At 39.1% G+C, this 19525-nt stretch overlaps 1 protein-coding gene across 10 annotated transcripts in view; it reads right to left on the bottom strand.

The window, feature by feature from the left end:
• mast4 (microtubule associated serine/threonine kinase family member 4) overlaps window positions 1–19525 on the bottom strand; it is a 275054-nt gene that overhangs the window by 182397 nt on the left and 73132 nt on the right. For 5 of the 10 annotated variants that reach the window (XM_062972362.1, XM_016990890.2, XM_062972368.1 and 2 more), the window contains one exon: window positions 1312–1386. The exons of the other annotated variants lie outside the window; for them this stretch is intronic. In XM_062972362.1, the coding sequence (XP_062828432.1) occupies window positions 1312–1386 (75 nt within the window). The remainder of the gene's footprint in view (window positions 1–1311; window positions 1387–19525) is intronic. 10 annotated transcript variants of the gene reach the window in all.

Below are 19525 nucleotides of genomic sequence, written 5' to 3' on the forward strand. Positions count from 1 at the left end.
ACTACCATTTCTTTTTTTTAATCAAATTTTGTCAACTGTATACAAATTAACCCATTTGTCCAATATTATCTCCTGTAGAAGAAATACCATATCAGTTGTTGAGGAATGCAAGAAGGAGAGGGTGCTGCTCTATTCATGTTATATTTCTGGGTTTCTCAAAGACATTTGGCTGGTAACTGTATGGGCAGAGATGCATTTGGTCTGAACCAGCATGGCTCTTCATATGTTCATTGCACATACAAAAGAAACAAACAAGGAAATACTACCATGCACCGTCAGAGGAACAGATAGGAAAAGATGTCTTTCTGTCCTTCTGCCTAAGCACCTTTTTTCCAAAGAAATGCACCACTGTCTTCCTTGACAGCCATGACATCTTGGATATCTGAATAGTGAATTTCTCTTCTCTAAGATTCCTTTGCTTCAATACTTTTGTTAAGTTTTCATGAAACTATGGTTATGGGGATTGTATTTCCTACCTGTTTACTATTCTTTTGTTTTTCTGGACAGTTTATTTATTTTATTTATTTCATACATTTATATTCCGTCCTTCTCAAACCCCCCCCCCCCCCGGGGGGTGGGGCGGGCTCAGGGCAGCTTCACAACTGGCAACCCTTAAGTGCCAAACACAAATATAAAATAGTTATAGTTAAAACAGATAATTAAAAACATCAGTTATAAAAGCATAATTTAAAATTACACAAATTCAAGTCATAATCCAGGTCTGTCCACTGTCAGTCACAGAAATCATTCTCATTATAATCGCTGCATCTGCTGCTCAAATGCTTGGCCCCACAATCATGTTTTAAGTTTTTTTTCCTAAAAGACAGGAGGGAGGGGGCTGCCCTGATTTCATTAGGGAGGGAGTTCCACAGACAAGAGGCCACCACTGAGAAGGCCCTGTTTCTCCCCACCAATTACATTTGCAAGGGTGGTGGGATCGAGAACAGGGCCTCCCTGACGATCTTAACCTCTGAGGTGGATCACAGAGGGAGATACATTCAGACAAGGAAGGTGGGCCAGAACCGTTTAGAGCTTATGTCAAAAGGTAATGAATCCAATGTTCAACAAGTACATTCAACAGAAATTCATGTTCAAGATATTTGTTTAAATACACATAACCCATTTTAATAATATTAGCTTTAAAAAATTAAGAATTCACTGTTGGTACCTGTTTTAATGTGAGTCTTAAGGAACAACAGTGATGTATTAAAACAAAGTGAAATGCTAATATGAAGTACATAACAAATTTAATAAAAGCCAAGAATTCACTCCCTTGTTCAATATATTTCAGTTTGCCTTAGATCCACTCACTTTTGTAGCCGGTGGTTCTGCTAGCCTCTGACGATGCCGGGCTGAGCTGAAATGGCTCTTCTGAGGTGTCCCTTCCTAACAGTGAACAGAACATAGCAAAGGGGAAGGGAAAAATACAAAAAGGGGGATGATGAAACATGGGGGGGATGGAATGGGAAATGATTGGAGAAGGGAGAGGGACAGTATTTAACTAAAGTTTATTTCCACTCTGTTTCTAAAAATTCAATTAAGCAATCAAGAAATATGAATGCTGGAGAAATATATGAAATAAGTAGTGCTATGCAGCAAGTTATTACGATAGATTCAATTCATGTAGCCAGTGATTACTATGGGTGCAATTGTACGGATTCACTACGTACATATATATATTGTTACATGTAAGCACCTGTTTCACCCATTAAAACCAGCAGGTCTGATTAATACTCACTACCGGATGTAAAGTAAATTAAAGTTTTTATAAATAATGTGCCTGCAACCCATATTAATATTACAACATACAGACATGCACCAAATTATTACTGTGTTATTAACATTACCCATTGTGATCAACTGATACCAATAATATACAGGGGAAATGTGTATCTGTTCTAATGACTTACATAATATAAAACAATATAAACAACAATATAATAGTGAAAATCTTATAAATTAGGCATCTTCAACCAAGTCTTATTCAACTATTCAAACTACAGTATATCCTTAACATAACTAATGTATTACAACTTCTTCCAGTTTATAGCAGAGAGCAATTCAAGAATAAAAGTTAGTTTAGTTCTACAAAGTTTCCATGTAGAACTAAACAAAGTAACACATTCCTCATGAACAACCTTTTGACAGGCTGTGATGTCCCATGGGCCATGGAGTTCTGATCCCAGCGCCATTGTGGTTGATGATGACGAAAACATGGGTTTTTTGCCGGCTCAGCAAGAGACAGAATTTTTCCAGATGCCTGTTGTTGATGATTCTACCCAAGAGCCCATTAAAAAAGACCTTGAGCAGGCCTTTCCCACTGTCTCCCCCCCCCCTTTTGCTAGGAAACAGTCCTATGCTACGAGTCGGGGTGAAAAAGAGCAGTTTCGGAGAAGCTTGAGATTAGCAGCTAAACAAGACGTTAATTAGCTATGTTCCCCTGGGAAATTCTAGGGAGGAACGCATCTGGAGGGAGATGTGTTTCGCTTCTCTTTCCCTTGGGAAAGGAAGCTCTGGACACCTGCTTTGCAGGAAGATGGAACTTAATTAAAAGTGCCCGATACGGAGGATTCCGTGCAGAGTCAACAGATCAGTTTCAGGAGTGATTTCGAGTTTCCAGCCAAGTGTAGACTTCGTCAAGTCTGTAACTCCAGTTTCCTTGCCTTGCCTTGCCTAGCCAAGCATTCAAGAACTATCTTGCCGCGCTTCCAGCCTTGGACCTTGTTTCCAGTATCAAGCCTTGTTCCCAGTTCTTGTCTTGGACTTACTTTGAACTTTAGAAAGATCTTTGGACGTTTCCCCACTCTATTGTTTGTAAATAGTGTGTGTTTCGGTTTGGAATTACAACTTTGGACTCTAATATAAAATATTGGACAATATAATTTTGGACTATATTTGACCTTTCCTGAAAGGTCTTTTACTGGACTACATTTTCTACTTGTTTTTATTATTCTTACATATCTCCTTAATAAAGATATTAGATAGTTTTTGGCCTCCGTGTGTCGGTTCTTAGTGCTCCGTTGCCTTGGGCGTGACACAGGCACAACTGATGTGACTCCAGAGGAATTTGCAAACTAGAGTTGTTTTTCAATCAACAGCTTCCGTTTCTAACACAACCTCCTATCTCACCCATTGTTGCTGTCCCCTGCTTGGCTGACAGAGATCTGGACTTGCACTCTTGTGCTGGCTCCTTCTCTTGCTTTGGTGTTGTGCTCTTCACATCTAGCTCCCAAATTGCCAATGATCCCAGGAGCTGGAGAAAGGGGTGTGCCACTGCTGCCAGAGTTAGAGAAGAAACCAGAGCAGGTGTGTTTTCCAGCCAAGATGATCAGTAATGGACTGGACAAGGACAAACAAATTGAGACTTAATCCAGACAAGACAGAGGTGCTCCAGAAGGCAGACCAGGGAGGAAGGATTCAGCCTGTGTGTTGTGGTTCAGTCTGATGATGAAGGTGGACTTGGGTTTTCACAGTCTGACACTGGAAATGTTAGGCAGCCTGAGCAGCAGGAGGCTCTGAGAAGGCCGCAGGCAGGCAGCCAAGATGAGCTAGCAGGCCAGGATGAGATAACAGAGGCTTCAGATCAGTGTGACCCTTCACAGCTCTCAGAATGGGAGGAGGGCAGGAAAAGTCAACAACAGCCAGGTGGTTCAGAAAGCGATAATGAGGAAGTCCAATTAGACAGAGAAGCAAGGTTGCTTCTGAGAACCAAACTCCCTCGACATTCGCTAAGGATTGCTGCCAAAAGGCTGGAAACCCAAGGTCAAAGGAATGCCTTTGTGTCTTGTAAGAATGGGTAAATAAAGGGAAATGTGAGGAACACATTTCAGGTCAAGCAACTTTGCTTTTAGAGCAAGATCTCCTGTTTGGTTCCTGTTTCAAGCCTCAAGTCCTAGTTCAGGTTTTGTCTATGTATTTTGAGAAAGTATTCTTGCCTTCATGTTCCTGTTTGTTTCCTGTACTTTGGATTCTGCTTTGAAGATCATGTTCCTGTTTTAAGCCTTGTCATTTAAGGATTTACTTGCTGTTTCCTGGGACATTGGATCTTATTTGATTATTGCATTTACTTATTGCATTTTTGCCTTACTTTTTGCCACCTTTTTTACCAATAAACTGTTTATACCAAGTCTGTCTCAGTGGTGTGTGTTGAGAGCAAGGTGGACCTTCGCTGGTGTGCAACAGTGTGCTTGATGGGGTTACACTCCTCCTGAAAATACAGGTTTGCAGTTTGGGTGTACTCCTAGACTCGGCATTTGCCTAGATTCTGCAGTGGCAAGGAGTGCTTTCACACATTTAAAACTTGTCTGCTAATCGTGCCTGTTCCTTGAGATACTGAATCTTGTCATGGTGGTACATACCTTAGTTACATCCTATTCAGATTACTGTAATGCACAATACTTGAGACTGCAATTTTGTTTTCAGGCAATTCAGCGTGTTGGCTATGAACCAGGTCTGGGCTTTTTGGCAGATCTCCCTCTACAAACTTGTCTGGGCTCTGAGATCCTCAGGAAAGGTTCTTCTCTTGGTCCCATCAGTATCATAAGCGCAGTTGAGGAGGATGCGAGAGAGGGCCTTCTCAGTGGTTGCCCTGGAATTCCCTTCCCAGGGAGGCCAGAATGGGCCCTTCCTTGCTGAACTTCTAAAGGTGGACCAAAACCTTTTTATTAAAGCAGGCTTTTAAAGCACAAAGTTTTTAACAATAAGCCAGAGTGTTCTCTATGATATTTTAATTGTCTTTAAGAGTTTTTGCTTGTTTAATAAGTTTTTAACAGACTTATTTTAATCACTGTATGTTTAATTATATTTTAATATTTACATTTTGTAAGTTTTAAATTGTCTTATATTTAATGATGTGAGCCACTTTGGGTCTCAATCAAGAGAGAAAAATAGGATATACATATAATAATAATAATAATAATAATAATAATAATAATAATAATAATAATAATAATAATAGACAGTGGCAGCAGCATCTAGTGACTCAGGAGATGGCATGCATGAAGGGGGAAGTGATTTTTCCACTTTATTATTGATGATTAAACTAACCTCTCTCCACTCTGTCCAGCCCAGACATGAAAGAGCTTATCTCATCCTGGTTGTTGTACAGAGTGTGTGTATGAACTGTGGACTGCTTTCTGATTGATTAGGATCCCTTTGATAGTTCTCCAACTACCAAAGGGACCCTTAACTAGCAGTTAAGTTGTAACAGCTAATAGCAGAGAACACAGGGTTATTCTTGCCCTATTTGTGTGCCTAAGTGTGCAGCATGATTTCACTTTACTGAAGTACAAGTTCTTTTGAAGACCAATGTTAGAAGGAAGAAATCAATTATTTTTCAAACTATAATAAATCTTTCAAATTTTGGACTCAATTAGGGGCATATTATTATGTATTTATTTATTTATTCTCCGCTTTATCTTCCCAAAGAGGACTCAAAGCAGCTTGGCATAAAAAGCATTGGTATACAATTTAAAATATACAAACATTAAAACAGAATTAAACACACAGTATTTTAAAAAAATCAGTTAAATCCATCAAACATATTCAAAATTTAAAAAATAATAGGACTGTCAAGAACTACTTACAAAAAAATGTAAGAGAAGAATTTAGGGGAAAAAATGACAGTACTATCCCTTAGATGCAAGACCTCCACCATCATTAGTGCAGTATTGCTCTCAAGGCGGGTGAAACACATTTTTTGCAATGTACCTGTCCTAATGGGTCTCATGAAAGAAGAAAGTATCCACTGTAAAAGATTTTACTGTTTTTACTATATACCATTTATTTATGGAGCCCATTAATATTGAGTGATAACACCTTCAAGCTATCTAGGTTTTTAAAGTGTTGTCACAAGTTTGCTATTAGTACAGCATACAAAAAAATGAAATAATCATGGCCTTTGCTAAATTATTTCAGCATTTAAAAACATTCAGCAACCAGAAAGTCATTCAACAATCAGGAAACCAACACAACCTAAATACAATGGGCATACCAACAAAGGGCTGGGAAGACTTCCTTTCCATATCCAGGCAGAGCAAAAGTGAGACATACTCTTACAGTTAGATTGTCCACAGCTTCCCACTCTTCTCACAAACAAAGCTCTCACTGATATATTACCCAATAATGTATCATGTCTGTCAAAATGTCAATAGTGCTAAAGCTGACTGGAGAGATTGGGAAAGGGCAAGCACCTCTGTTCCATCTCTGCTCCCCTCTTGTCCTCTGTGTTAATGATTACAATGTCACTGCTTGATAGAGACTGTGTTGCAGTCTGAGTTGGCATTTGGCAGATTACTTTCAGCATCCTTTGGTTCATTTGTGGTGATTCCTGTCCTCTGGGAACTCAAATGTGCACACCTATCCAAACTTCAGAAATTTATGATCTCACTAAGGTGAAAAGAAGCTCTTCTCCATTGTACATCATGGCTTTACATAGGAAACCCTATCTATATGTAGGAAACCCCATCTTTTTTTAGGAGCACAGTAAATAATATTAACATTTTTCATCTCCAGAAACAGATTGTGGGATTTAAAGCCTATGTAATCAATTGAATTTAAATTGTTTACAGCTTGTGAGATTTTAACTTTGGGAGGATATCTTGCAAGGAGGACTACCGCATATCAAGTTAAGGCCAGGTCTATTTGTGGCCTAAGAATCCAAGACTCATACTTGTCAGAGAGAGGCAAATTTCATTTATCCACAAAATAAGCAGCATAACCTTATCATTATGTTCCTCATTTGTCACGGTTGTTTCTGTTTGTGATTCCTGTTTTTAAAATAATCAGTTATCCTGTGAATTAAATGTAAATTCTTAAAGACCTTTCTTATCATTTGTAGTCCCCCAACTTCAGTGCTTCATTTGCATTACTTTTTATGGTAGTAAATATAGTTACTGTAGTTAGTGTCATATTAGTCAGAGTAACTGTCCATTAAGTAACCTGACCCCAACAGACCTTTCATCTCTCAACACATTTTTGGAGATTTTTTACTAAAATTTCTAGACATATACATATACGTACATAAAATATATACCTACAGAAATATTTGTATCTATTTTACTTGTATTTTTGTGTACTTTATTCTTCATTAATATGTCAATGAGTACATCCATGAAGACATACTTAAAATGGCTGCAATTTATTGAGAGAAAATGGAGAGCATAGCTGGAAAATGCACCGCTTAAAATCTTGGTAAAACATCCAGGGTAGTGTCCTCATTATGTTACAATTGTTCACAATTTGGTGTTCAAGAAAAAAAACTAAAACAAGTTATATTATCATCTTGTTCTGTGTATTCCACTAATTAAGACCAACTATTGCTTTCTCTACTCTTTAAGACCGGAATCCTCTTGGTGAACTAGGTTAGCATAAAAGTTGATCCCACTAGTGCTTTTATTTTCTTGATTTTCCTGCAGACAGGAAGGAGAAGCTCTAAACTATCTGTGTTTTAATGCCTCATTTCTGGGGCCAAGATATCCTCAGATCTAAGGTTCTAGTAGGGCAGCTACAATCATTCAATGGTACAGAGGATTGTACAAGCTACATGCACAAAGAAGAAATTCAAAAATAAATGTCAGAGCTAGCAGTTGTCTTTTTTTACCATCAGTTTTGTTTTGTTCATTATTGCAAAACCTATGACCTTCTTACTGTTGCCATCACTTTTACCTCCACTAGTGGCATAAATATGCCAGCGAAGCTAACAGTACTCCAATTTAAGATTTCTATCCTACTTCTTTTAAACTGAGATTAAAAGAATACTTTAACAAACTGTAAAATAAGATACGATAAAACACAGTAAGGAATTACATAAGGTCATATCATTACGACGGAAATAATCATCTTCACTAAATGGAATGTCCTTGGCCTATTCATTTGCTTTCCATATAGAGGCTCCTTGACAGCAATGTCTGGGCCTCAGAAGCCCTATAGAGCTCAGCCCCAGATTGTTTGAAGGACCATATTGTCCCATATTCTCGCAGATTTGCCACTCTCACAGATAAATCTAGTGGGAACATGGAAAAGAGCCTTCTCAATAGGAAAATTCTACTGACTTTGGGAGACTGATTGCGCAAGGAGAAAAGCTATTCCATAAAGTTCTGGATTTTCTATTTGTTGTTTTCCTTTTAATTGTTCATAATGTAATAGGTTTAAATTGTTTGATGGATAATTTCATTTTGAACTTTTATATGTTGTGTGTGTTTTAGTTATGTTTGTTAAAATAGCTGTAAGCTTCTTTGAATCCCAAACTGAGAAAATGACATGATGAATAAATAATAATAATAATAATAATAATAATAATAATAATAATAATAATAATAATACTTTATTTCTAGGCCTCCCTCTCTCTCCAGAGGAACTTAGGGCAGTTTAAATCCATATAACAAGACAAACATTCAATGTCATAATTAATCACACAATATCAAAAGATGAGAAATGATCACAATGCCCCAGAGCACATATAAAGTTCAAATTCATGAGTGATACATTCCCAGACTTCATAGAGATATGCAAAACGATAGAAACCCTATTGAAATGAAGGACTTCAAGCCCAAGAATACCATAGAGTTGTACATGAAAAACTATAGAAAATTCCTAAGGAGGACTTAGTTTGTTAGATATCGATAAACGAAACTGTGGATACCGGTCTTGAGGATATGGGAATTTTTAAAAATCATGTCAGAAGTGACTTGAGAACATACTGCAAGTTGTTTCTGGTGTGAGAGAATTGGCCAACAGAAACGTTGTCCAGGGGATGTCTGGATGTGTTAGCTGGGAAGCTTCTCTCATGTAGAATCATAGAATCATAGAATAGTAGAGTTGGAAGAGACCTCATGGGCCATCCAGTCCAACCCCCTGCCAAGAAGCAGGAAATCACATTCAAAACACCCCCGACAGATGGCCACCCAGCCTCTTCATAAAAGCCTCCAAAGGAGGAGCCTCCACCACAGTCCAGGCGAGAGAGTTCCACTGCCGAACAGCCCTCACAGTGAGGAAGTTCTTCCTGATGTTCAGGTGGAATCTCCTTTCCTGTAGTTTGAAGCCATTGTTCCGTGTCCTAGTCTGCAGGGCAGCAGAAAACAAGCTTGCTCCCTCGTCCCTATAACTTCCCCTCACATATTTGTACATGGCTATCATGTCTCCTCTTAGCCTTCTCTTCTGCAGGCTAAACATGCCCAGCTCTTTAAGCCGCTCCTCATAGGGCTTGTTCTCCAGAACTTTGATCATCTTAGTTGCCCTCCTCTGGACGCTTTCCAGTTTATCAACATCTCCCTTCAACTGTGCTGCCCAGAACTGGACGCAGTATTCCAGGTGTGGTCTGACCAAGGCAGAATAGAGGGGTAGCATGACTTCCCTGGATCTAGATGCTATACCCCTATTGATGCAGGTCAGAATCCCATTGGCTTTCTTAGCAGCCGCATCACATTGCTGGCTCATGTTTAACTTGTTGTCCACAAGGACTCCGAGATCTTTTTCACATGTACTGCTGTCTAGCCAGGCATCCCCCATTCTGTATCTTTGCATTCCATTTTTTCTGCGGAAATGAAGTATCTTGCATTTATCCCTGTTGAACCTCATTTTGTTAGTTTCGGCCCATCTCTCTAGTCTGTCAAGATCGTTTTGAATTCTGCTCCTGTCTTCTGGAGTGTTGGCTATCCCTCCCAGTTTGGTGTCATCTGCAAACTTGATGATCGTGCCTTCTAACCCTTTGTCTAAGTCATTAATAAAGATATTAAACAGAACCGGGCCCAGGACAGAGTCCTGCGGCACTCCACTCGTGACTTCTTTCCAAGATGAAGACAACGCATTGGTGAGCACCCTTTGGGTTCGTTCGCTTAGCCAATTACAGATCCACCTAACCATAGTCCTCACAAGCTAGAGCTGACAGATAATGATAATAATAATAATAATAATAATAATAATAATAATAATAATAATAGCAATAATAGCAATAATAACTTTATTTTTGTATGCCACCACTATCTCCCCGAAGATAGGAGCTTACCCCATCTCGCGGATTTGAACCGGCAACCTTTAGGTCAGCAACCCAACCTTCAGATCAGCAGTTAAGCTAGCAAAGCATTTAACCCATTAACCCACTGAGGTTTCTGTTTAGGATATGGGGACCATACTGTACTATCAAAATCCAGTGGCAAAGTGAGACTAAGAAAAACATTTCCACCCAATCATGAAACTATCCCAAATGCCTCTCCCACTACACAGATGTAAAACAGTAGCAGAGGCTTTTCCCTCAACATGCTAAGGGATCCCCATCTACCCACAAATTCATAAAAAAAACTAGAAACAATTTCCCTGAAGAAAAGAAGCCACTGCTGAATGTAAGAGATTGCTAGTAGCATAAGCCTCCATTAACTCAATCTGTCTGATAGAAACCACGGCTTCAGTTTAGATTTTAATTACATGGTTAATATAAAGGTATTCTTAAAGAGAAATGCAATATTTGCCCTTTCAAAACATTCAAAAGAAACTTTTCAATTCAGAAATTAAGGGGGTTTTTTATGAAGCTAATGTGTGTATATCATGCTCTTCCAGCAAATAAATGTTTAGTTTTTGAAGATTTTGAACATTTTTCTTCTTGCTGTAAGCACATCTTGTTGCTGGCTTTGTGAAGAATTATCTCGCTCTCCTTTTGTTGTCATATTGTACTTTACATTTTATATCAGAGCTTTGCACAACAGCTACTTGGCCAGCTCCGACATCTGACATAATTCCATATTTGGAGCAGCAGTTTTCCCAAGCCTATTTCAGTAGTCATTCACACAGCAGGCAGAATTACCATAGTTCACCAGATATAGTATCCATATGTGAAACTGATTTTCCAGTTTTGTCCTACTCCTGCTCACCTAACTCCAGGAAATGTCTGGTTGTACCTGAATTGTTTCTTTCTTTGTCATTTGCCTCACTGCAGACTTCTTTTTAAATGTTTCTTTTTGAAATAATGGACTAGCCACAATTCTATATTGGGGTTGCACAGCATAGATCTCCTCATGTGGAGAGCTCTGTACCATTTGTGTTATGCAATCCTTGTTGTGTAACTAAACCAAGACACCAAAAGTCAAACTAAATGCACAACCCAAAGTGTGTGAACATCCATACAATGTGCAGGCCTCTGCATGTATAGTGACATTACATGAACAACCCTGTTTCCACAAAGTTGAACTTGGGCAAAAGTATCTAACCACTTCTGTTGAGGAAGTAATTCATATGTAAGACCACCAAAAGTTTGGTTATCTTTATCTAATTTTATTTTGACTTGACTGAAACATTTAGATCCTGCCTGTTTTCTAAAGAGTTATAGATGGTTAAAAAATCCCTCCATAACTGAAAATTAGAAACACAAAATGCCAACAAATAGCAGTTTAAAAAGGAAACAATAATTAAAAACAGCAATAAAATCACAAAATAAAGACTTTATTTAAAATAAATGTTCTCGGAAAACTTTTCAGAAAACTACCAGTGCCAACTGCAACCTTCGGAAAGGCATGATAAAGCTTAGGTAAATACTTTATGACATATATAATCCATATTTGTGGTGGAGGCTCCTTCTTTGGAAGCTTTTAAGCAGAGGCTGGATGGCCATCTGTCGGGGGTGCTTTGAATGCGATTTCCTGCTTCTTAGCAGGGGGTTGGACTAGATGGCCCATGAGGTCTCTTCCAACTCTACGATTCTATGATTCTATGATTCTATGATTTATGTCATATATAATAATCTCCCTAGAAGAAAAGTGATTTTGGGGTTTTAAATATTAAATAAAATTTTATTTCAAGCTTCTTTCAATGCATTGGGAGATGTATAAAATGATGCTATCGTACTAAAACAATATGGTATGCAGTTGGGCTATTGCATAATTCAATATAACCACAGAAATAGATGCCTACAAACTTTTCTCTCACTGACCATTCAAGATATGTCAGCTTCCAATCCAACATTTGTTGGCTAGCCCACAATCCTTGATTGTCTCTTAACAAGATTCACCTATCTACCTCAAGTCTGTCTCTCAAAAACTGTTCAAAATGTGTCCTATATAAACAGGGTTTTTTTATCCCCACTATGGCAACACATTTATTTTGGGCTCACTTGTCTAATTACATTGGTAAAAGTGTCCCTCTAGTATATGTTTAATGAACAGTTTTTAGATTTGGTCCCAAATAAAGTCCCATTTCTGATGCCAAAAGATACACTGGGACAGGCATGACCAGTTGTTTCTGGACTGCAGTTCCTATAACCTTGCAATTAGCTATGCTATCTTTAATTGACTGGAGTTACAATCCAAAAATATCTGAAAGGCCAAACATCCTTCAGTGTAGCCTACTCCAGGGTTTCTTAAACTTTTTCCATTCATGGCCCCTACCCACCTGAGAAGTTTTTACATGACCCCAGGTATACAGGTATATAACATATGACATTTACTGATAATACATCAATATTTGCCAGGCTTGCTAGACAGGCTGATTTTCCCTTTTTATGAAGCACAGCTGGAAGAATTTTCTGCAGAGTCCACTGTTAACACCGCACTAGTTTAAGAAGCAGTGGTCTACACCAGCAGTTGTCAATTTTGTACTCCCCGGAGCCCTTGGGGCTCCGCAAAGCATCCTGGGGTGCTCCACGCTTCGTCCTCCTCTCCCCACTCGCTCACGCACATGAACCCCGACCCTGCCTGTCTGCCCTCTGTGGCCACCATCCAGGCCTAGCACCACCTTCTTTCCTTCTCTCTCTCTCTCACTCACTCTCTCTTAATTTCCCTCATGGGGTTGTATCTCCTCTACCTTCCTCCTCCTTGCCCTCTAAGCTTTCCTGGTCCCACCATCTTACTCGCATCCCTTGCTGCTAAAAGCCTTCCCCCCCTCCATCACACACACCCACAAAGCCATTCCCTGCCAAAGAGGAATGGGCAAGGAGGCAAGGAGGAGAAAAAGCTAGAGAAGCCTGGCATCACAGGAGGAGGAGGGAGCCAGGCCTCGCTGTTGTTGCTGCCCCACTCCATGGTCTTGCCACCACCCTCAGCCTTGGGGGCTCCTGAGGCAGTGGGCAGGGGCCTGCTGTATGGACCAGGCAAGGAGGTAGTGCCCCCCGGGGTGATGGCGGCCATGCTCTCCCAGACCTACAGGCTTTTGCAGGGAGGAGGAGGATGAGTGGGAGCAGCAGTAGAGGGAGTGGCAGCGGCAGCGGGAAGAGGAGGGCTAGCCCTGTATTCTTCTGCCAGGGAGTTTCCTTCTCTAGAGAAGCTGGATGGCCCTCTGCTTGGGGGGCTTGGATGCTGCCTTCCTGCCTGGCGGGGGGGGGGGGGGGAGGTTTGAACTGGATGGCCTTTGGGGGTCCCTTCCCACTCCAGGATTTTTTTTGTTCATGTTGGGTGGGGCCCTAGGCAGGCCATCAGGAGGGCTGCCCTCCTTCCCTTCCTTCTCAGCTGGTCCTCTTCTTCCTCTTCCCTTCCTCAGTGGAATTGTAGTTTTCCAAAGTCTTATCTGCCAAAGAGTGCTAGTGCTCCCTTTCCCCAACTCTGTTTCTAGCAAAGGAAAGATTTATATTTCCCATATCCCTGACCCTGCTTGACCTGCAGGGGATTTGGGAGCTCCTTTGTAGGACTGTCTGTTGGGTGTGCTAGAATGACCTCCTGGATATAGAAATACTGTTAAGTTTATGTTATTTACAATTGTTCATTTTAAAAATTGTGAGTCTTGGTGGGGGATTGCACTGTATAAATCAGTTTACACAAACATTCATCTGCCACTGTCCCAGCCCATGCCTGATATATATACATTATATATAATATAATATATAATATATGAGGGTTATCCAGAAAGTAAGGTTACAAGACTCTTAAAATGCAAAGAATGAATATATTTCAACAAAACTTACATGGATCATAGCATAGACACTACACCACTTGTCTACATAATCACCACTCTGATCAACAACTGTCATCCGTGGGATGAGTTCCCTGTGCCGGTGTCATAGAAGTCTCCCACTGGAGGAAACAGAGCTGGAGCTGGGAGCGGGTGGCGGAGTTGGGGCCGAAGTGCCTCCTGGCTGTAGGGGCCCCCCTTCCCGCATGGCTCACCTCCCTTCCTACTGTCTCCCCCCCTTTACCTTATCAGAGGGACAAGTAAATGAGAAGGAGAGAAGGAGAGAAAGATGGGGGATAGAAAGGCAGCACAGACCTGGTTAACTTGCAGCCAGGCCTCCAAAGAGTAGGAGGAGGTCAGCCATAGTTGCCTCTTCTCCTTCCTTTCTCTTTTTCTTTTTTTTTTCCTTCTGGATTGGAGGAATGGCTTTGCATGTTGCACACTTTTCTTCTTGGGAAAATAAGGGGGGAAGAGGTTGGCGATTCCCTATATCAACCGTTCCACTTCTTCCTCCCACCACCACCACAATATATATATATATACAAACAAAAAAGGTTCCACAGCTGAAAAAGTTTGAGAACCCCTGGTCTACACTATTGTTAAGTGATTTAATCCATGTTACTAAACTGAATCTGTATTAAATAAAGCAAGCAACAAAATTACTATTTTTGCCTGAAATCTGCTCAACAAGCATGACAAATATATAGAAAGTAACATTTTCTTTCAAGAAAGTAGCTTCAGCAAAAGAGCCAGCATGGTGTAATGCTTTGAGCATTGAGCTATGACTTTGATGATAGACTTTGAATCCCTACCCAGCTATAGAGAGCCCTGGATAACCTTTGGGCAAATCATACATTCTCAGCCTCAAAGGAAGGTGAGAGCAAACCCATTACAAACAAATCTGGCAGGGAAACCCCCATAATAGGGTTGCCTTAGAGTTGCCATAAGTCAGAAATGATTTGAAAGCACACAGCAACAACACAATACAATGTAAAAGTATATTCTCTCCAGGATCTCTATAGATTTTACAAAAGACATTTTTCATACCGTAATTCATTTACTATTTAATCAATCTGCTTAGATGTGGAACAGCTAAAAAGAAATTACTTCACAATAAAATGCATTTCCCAAAGGCCATTTTATTAGTGAGACAGATAATTGACATTGCTGCAATTTAACTAGAGTATTGTGCAATGAGAAGTGGCATACTTTATTTTCTCGAATGGAAGCATCCCTTGATTCCTGAAAGAAATGTGTACCATAAGTTAAAATATAGCTGTGGACTGATGATCAAACATTCATTCTATGTCATGTTTTGAATAAAAATATACAGTACATTACAGAGAACTTCCCAAAAGAGCCAGAAGGAAAATTATACTTTAAATTTTAATGTTTTCATGCAGTTGAGTAAGAGCTATAATATTATTCTATTATCAAACAACCTAAAAGTCTTAAACAAAAGGTAGGAACTACAACAGTTACTTTTACCTTTGCCAAATCTAATTAGAAAAATTAATGAACCAGATAATTTAGTTAATTTCTTTTTTTTAATGCTGTTTTCAAGACAGCCATTCCAAAAGCATCATATGAAGAAAATCAATGAACACAAATGCATATCAAAAAAAGGTATAATTTTAAGCAATACATTTCTGGAATGGGAAAATACAGCTAACTGTATACAGAAAGCTAGAATAATTATGTTTAGTGTGCCTTAAAACGTGCAATGGAATTTGATTCAAACCAAGCACAGATTCCTCTATAGAGACATATTGCTCACTAAAGGATTTGACATGAAGGAACATTAGGTTTATGCTTTCCTTTCAAACAGAACACCAACCAGTCAGCTCTGTAACATATTGTGCACATTATCAAGAAATGTTGGTGCAATTATCAAAAGGCATTAATGAGAAGTACTATACAGGCTGCAGACATTTAGTCTGGCTGAATGCCAAATACCCCAGCTATTAACATAACCCCCCCCCCCCCCAGAACTGCAGAAAGACTGACCCCATGAGAAACAGTATTAACCCTTTCCTGAAGTTTAATAGCTTTAATGATAGCCTGTGTTATGGATAGTCAGCCTCTGAGATGGCCTGGCAGCAAATATAAGACAAAACAAACATACTGCTATCTTGTTATGACACAAAAGTGACAACTAACAAGAAATTAAGAGTGTATAGAAATATAATAGACACGTTTTTAAGATGCCCAAACTTCTGAATAAGAAATACATGCAAAAGAAATCTACATATCTTTGCTCCTTGCGAGTAAACCTAGCTAGGCAAAATACAACATGCCCTCCATATCATATTAGCTGAGGATGCATTCCAGAACTTACTATGGAAACAGGAAAGTGTGGATAATGAACCATACTGAAATGATTGCTTCCCTCAAGAAGTTATCTTACTAGAGGACCTAGAAAATTTCTAAAGAAGTCTCTTTTCTAAAAACTTTCTATGTCCTCCAGTGAGATTCTAGTAACTTCCAGAGGTAGTACCCCATAGAATGACCTGCTGGATATAGAAAATTTCTAAAAAGGACATGTTTTGCAAAATAGAACTGCAGATGCAGTGCAGTTACAAGAGTTTTATTATGTGTCACTGCTCTATTCAACATGAGAAAGTCATTTTGTCATGATACCACCACCCCGCCCCAAGATTTATAGTTTACCAGAATAAATATATGAGTTTTCCTTTTTAAAACCTTTTCAGGATTTTCGCAACTTTAAGACACTGGGAGACTGGAAGCGGACCAGTGGCAGCTTCACCCCCCCTAAAGACTCTACTGTATCTAACCCTTTAATAAATTGTATCTATTTTCATGATTTTTTGTGTCACTTGTATCCTTCAACTGTATATTGTATCTATTTCTTACATAAATAGTATATAAGCTTCTTTATAAATGCATAAAAGATGTAGCCCAGAGACAGACAATCTTCCTGTGACCCTGAGAAACAATCCCCTGAAAACCAAAAGGCTGGAGAAACCCCTCTGACCATTTCCCAAGCCAGGTAATAATTGGGTCAATTGTTTATGTGTATGCAAAGCATTCCTGGAAGAACTGATATGTTTTACATACCCTATTTGCTGGAAGATCAGAATCCAATGGTAACAGTTAAAGTGGCCAGATTTGTGCCACAGCGCTCGCTTGTTGGCAAAAAATGACATCATGAACGTAAGGGAATTTTTGCCTGCATTTAATTGTATTCGTTTTTGTATGATGTTGCTATTGATATTGTTTGTTTGGTTCTACTTGTTTTATTTGATCTGTTGATCATGGTAAATTTCATTAATTCATTCCTACCTGTAGGAATAGAGTCTTATTAATTCTTTTATTGGGCAAAAATCGTCACCTTTGTCCTAGGAGTCTTGCACCTTTGTTTCCTGTGCTCCTATCTTTCTTCAACACAAAACTGGATAGTTGAGCTAATCAAAAGCTCATTAACATTTCCTTGATAGTATCTCCCCAGATTACGTCTCCTCCCAGGGGGGCATTGCACCAGCTGATTGGTTCCTCACCTGACTAATCCTCAGACTTCATTTTTCCTGCCAAGGGAATCCCTGCCTGGAGGCAGCAACATCAGTGGAGATCCCAGCCTATCAGGCCATGGATCCTCTTTCAGTCAATTAGAGGCAGGAGAGAGAAGTTTGAATAGCTGTTAAACTGTATAAGATATCTTGCTTTCCTCTGTATATTATGCTTGTACTTTTGAAGCATCTTCTTGTATTTCAATCCCTTTTGGCTAAATTGTATTAAATTTATGCGGCTTGTCTTCAACCCGGTAAGTTATTTTTCTTTTCTGGTCCTTTTGGTTTAGCATACACTTGCCAGGCACAGATCCTCTTATCCGCAGTCCTCGCTAACCACTACAATTTGCTCTCAGTTTATTCAGTGGCTTTTCTAAAGATTAAGCCTTTTTCAATTACACTATTTTTTTTCTTATTTTTAAAGGCAGAGAGCCCACATTACAAAAAATTAATGTATCTCATCAACGATTAATTAGGTCAGCCTTCAGTTAATGTGTATGTAAAGAGCAGTATGAATGTAGCTGAACCCTAGGCACATATCATAGGGAGAAATAAGATTCTTGATTCCTTCAAAGAGCAGGGTTGGGACAGGGGAAATAGTACTGCTAAGAATTTTTGGATGTTTGTGATATACAACTGTTTCATCTAAAAGCTCTAACATCAGTTAGAATTAAGAATCTGTATGGGAAGGACTTGTTTGTATCACTTAAACATTATGACAACTATGCAATAGCTTCATCTGTTCTAACACAGCACCCAGTGAAACTTAATAAAAATATTAAGAGTATTACTGATGTTAGGCCCATGCCAAAAAACCACAACAACTAAACTAAAAAAGGTCATGTGGGATACAGCTATGAAAAGTGTCATCATGTCCCTTTTAAAAACAGTGTTTTAAATACTATTCTAATGCATTAAAAGCTTTAATGATTCTCTTGTAAAGGAAAAATACTCCATCTTCACCAGCTTCTTAAAAGTCTAATAAGCACTTCTTTTCTTTTATCATCAGTTTTTCTCCACAATCCTGTTACTTCAATAAATACCATTAATTCTCAATGCCAAATTAAAACAAAAGGAACAATTGCATACACAGTGTCTGGAATTTTCTCTTATCTCACTTCCTCAGATATAAAACATGTTTTTCACTAATACATATAGTAATTGAATGGCCCATGTGCATATTTCAAGTACCTTGCAAAAAATTGCTATAAGCAACAGGATGTAAAGCTTCCTTTCCCACACGGACGTGCATTCTCAGGACTAGACATGTTAAACCATGCTAGAAGCCAAACAAGGATGTTATTTACAACTACTTTTTAGCATTTTCTATTTAATGCAAATGCTCGTAAAGACAAATATATATCCACAATTATTCTCTCTGTACGTATGCGGGGATCCTGACACAATCCAGATTACTTCACAATTATAGATCTCCACACTCAATTTCTAGTTTCTTTGTTATTGTTCACTGTTGAAGTTTACAGTTCTATGGAAAGCATATTAATTGGCTCAAGACAACTTCAACTTAGGGTGATTCTATTAACAGGAATCCTTCAACACATCAACAGTCCTGGGCTATGGATTCCTTGATTAGGTCTACCTATATGTAATGAAGTTTTCCCCTTTTCATGTTGCCTCCCACTTTACTAAGCATGATCAACTTTGCTAATGAACCATGTCATCTCACAATATGGTCAAGTATGACAGTCTTGGGCTGGATATACACTGCCCCATATCCTAAGATCTGATCCCAGATAATCTGCTTTGAACTGGATTATATGAGGTTACACTGCCAGATAATCTGAGATAAGTAGATAATCTGGGATCAGATCATAGGATTTAGGGTCTAGATCCTAGATCCAGTCTAGATCCAGCCTAACTTTGGTCATTCTGGCTTCTAAGGAGATTCAAGGCTTGATTTGCTTCATTCCTTTCTCTTTGGGGCAGTCTGTGGTATCTCCCTAACTTCTAGGGCAAGATCCTAGCACAGACCTAGATGCCAACTCTGCCCACACATCTCAGGTAACATCATTACAGGACCTAATCACATCACCCTTAACATTTAGAGGTGTAGTGTTCCCTTGTTACTTCGTGGTTCACGTTTCACACCCTCGCTGTTTCACAGTTTATTA

This window comes from Anolis carolinensis, chromosome 2 (genome assembly GCF_035594765.1).
Source record: "Anolis carolinensis isolate JA03-04 chromosome 2, rAnoCar3.1.pri, whole genome shotgun sequence".
Taxonomy (NCBI): Eukaryota; Metazoa; Chordata; class Lepidosauria; order Squamata; family Dactyloidae; genus Anolis; species Anolis carolinensis.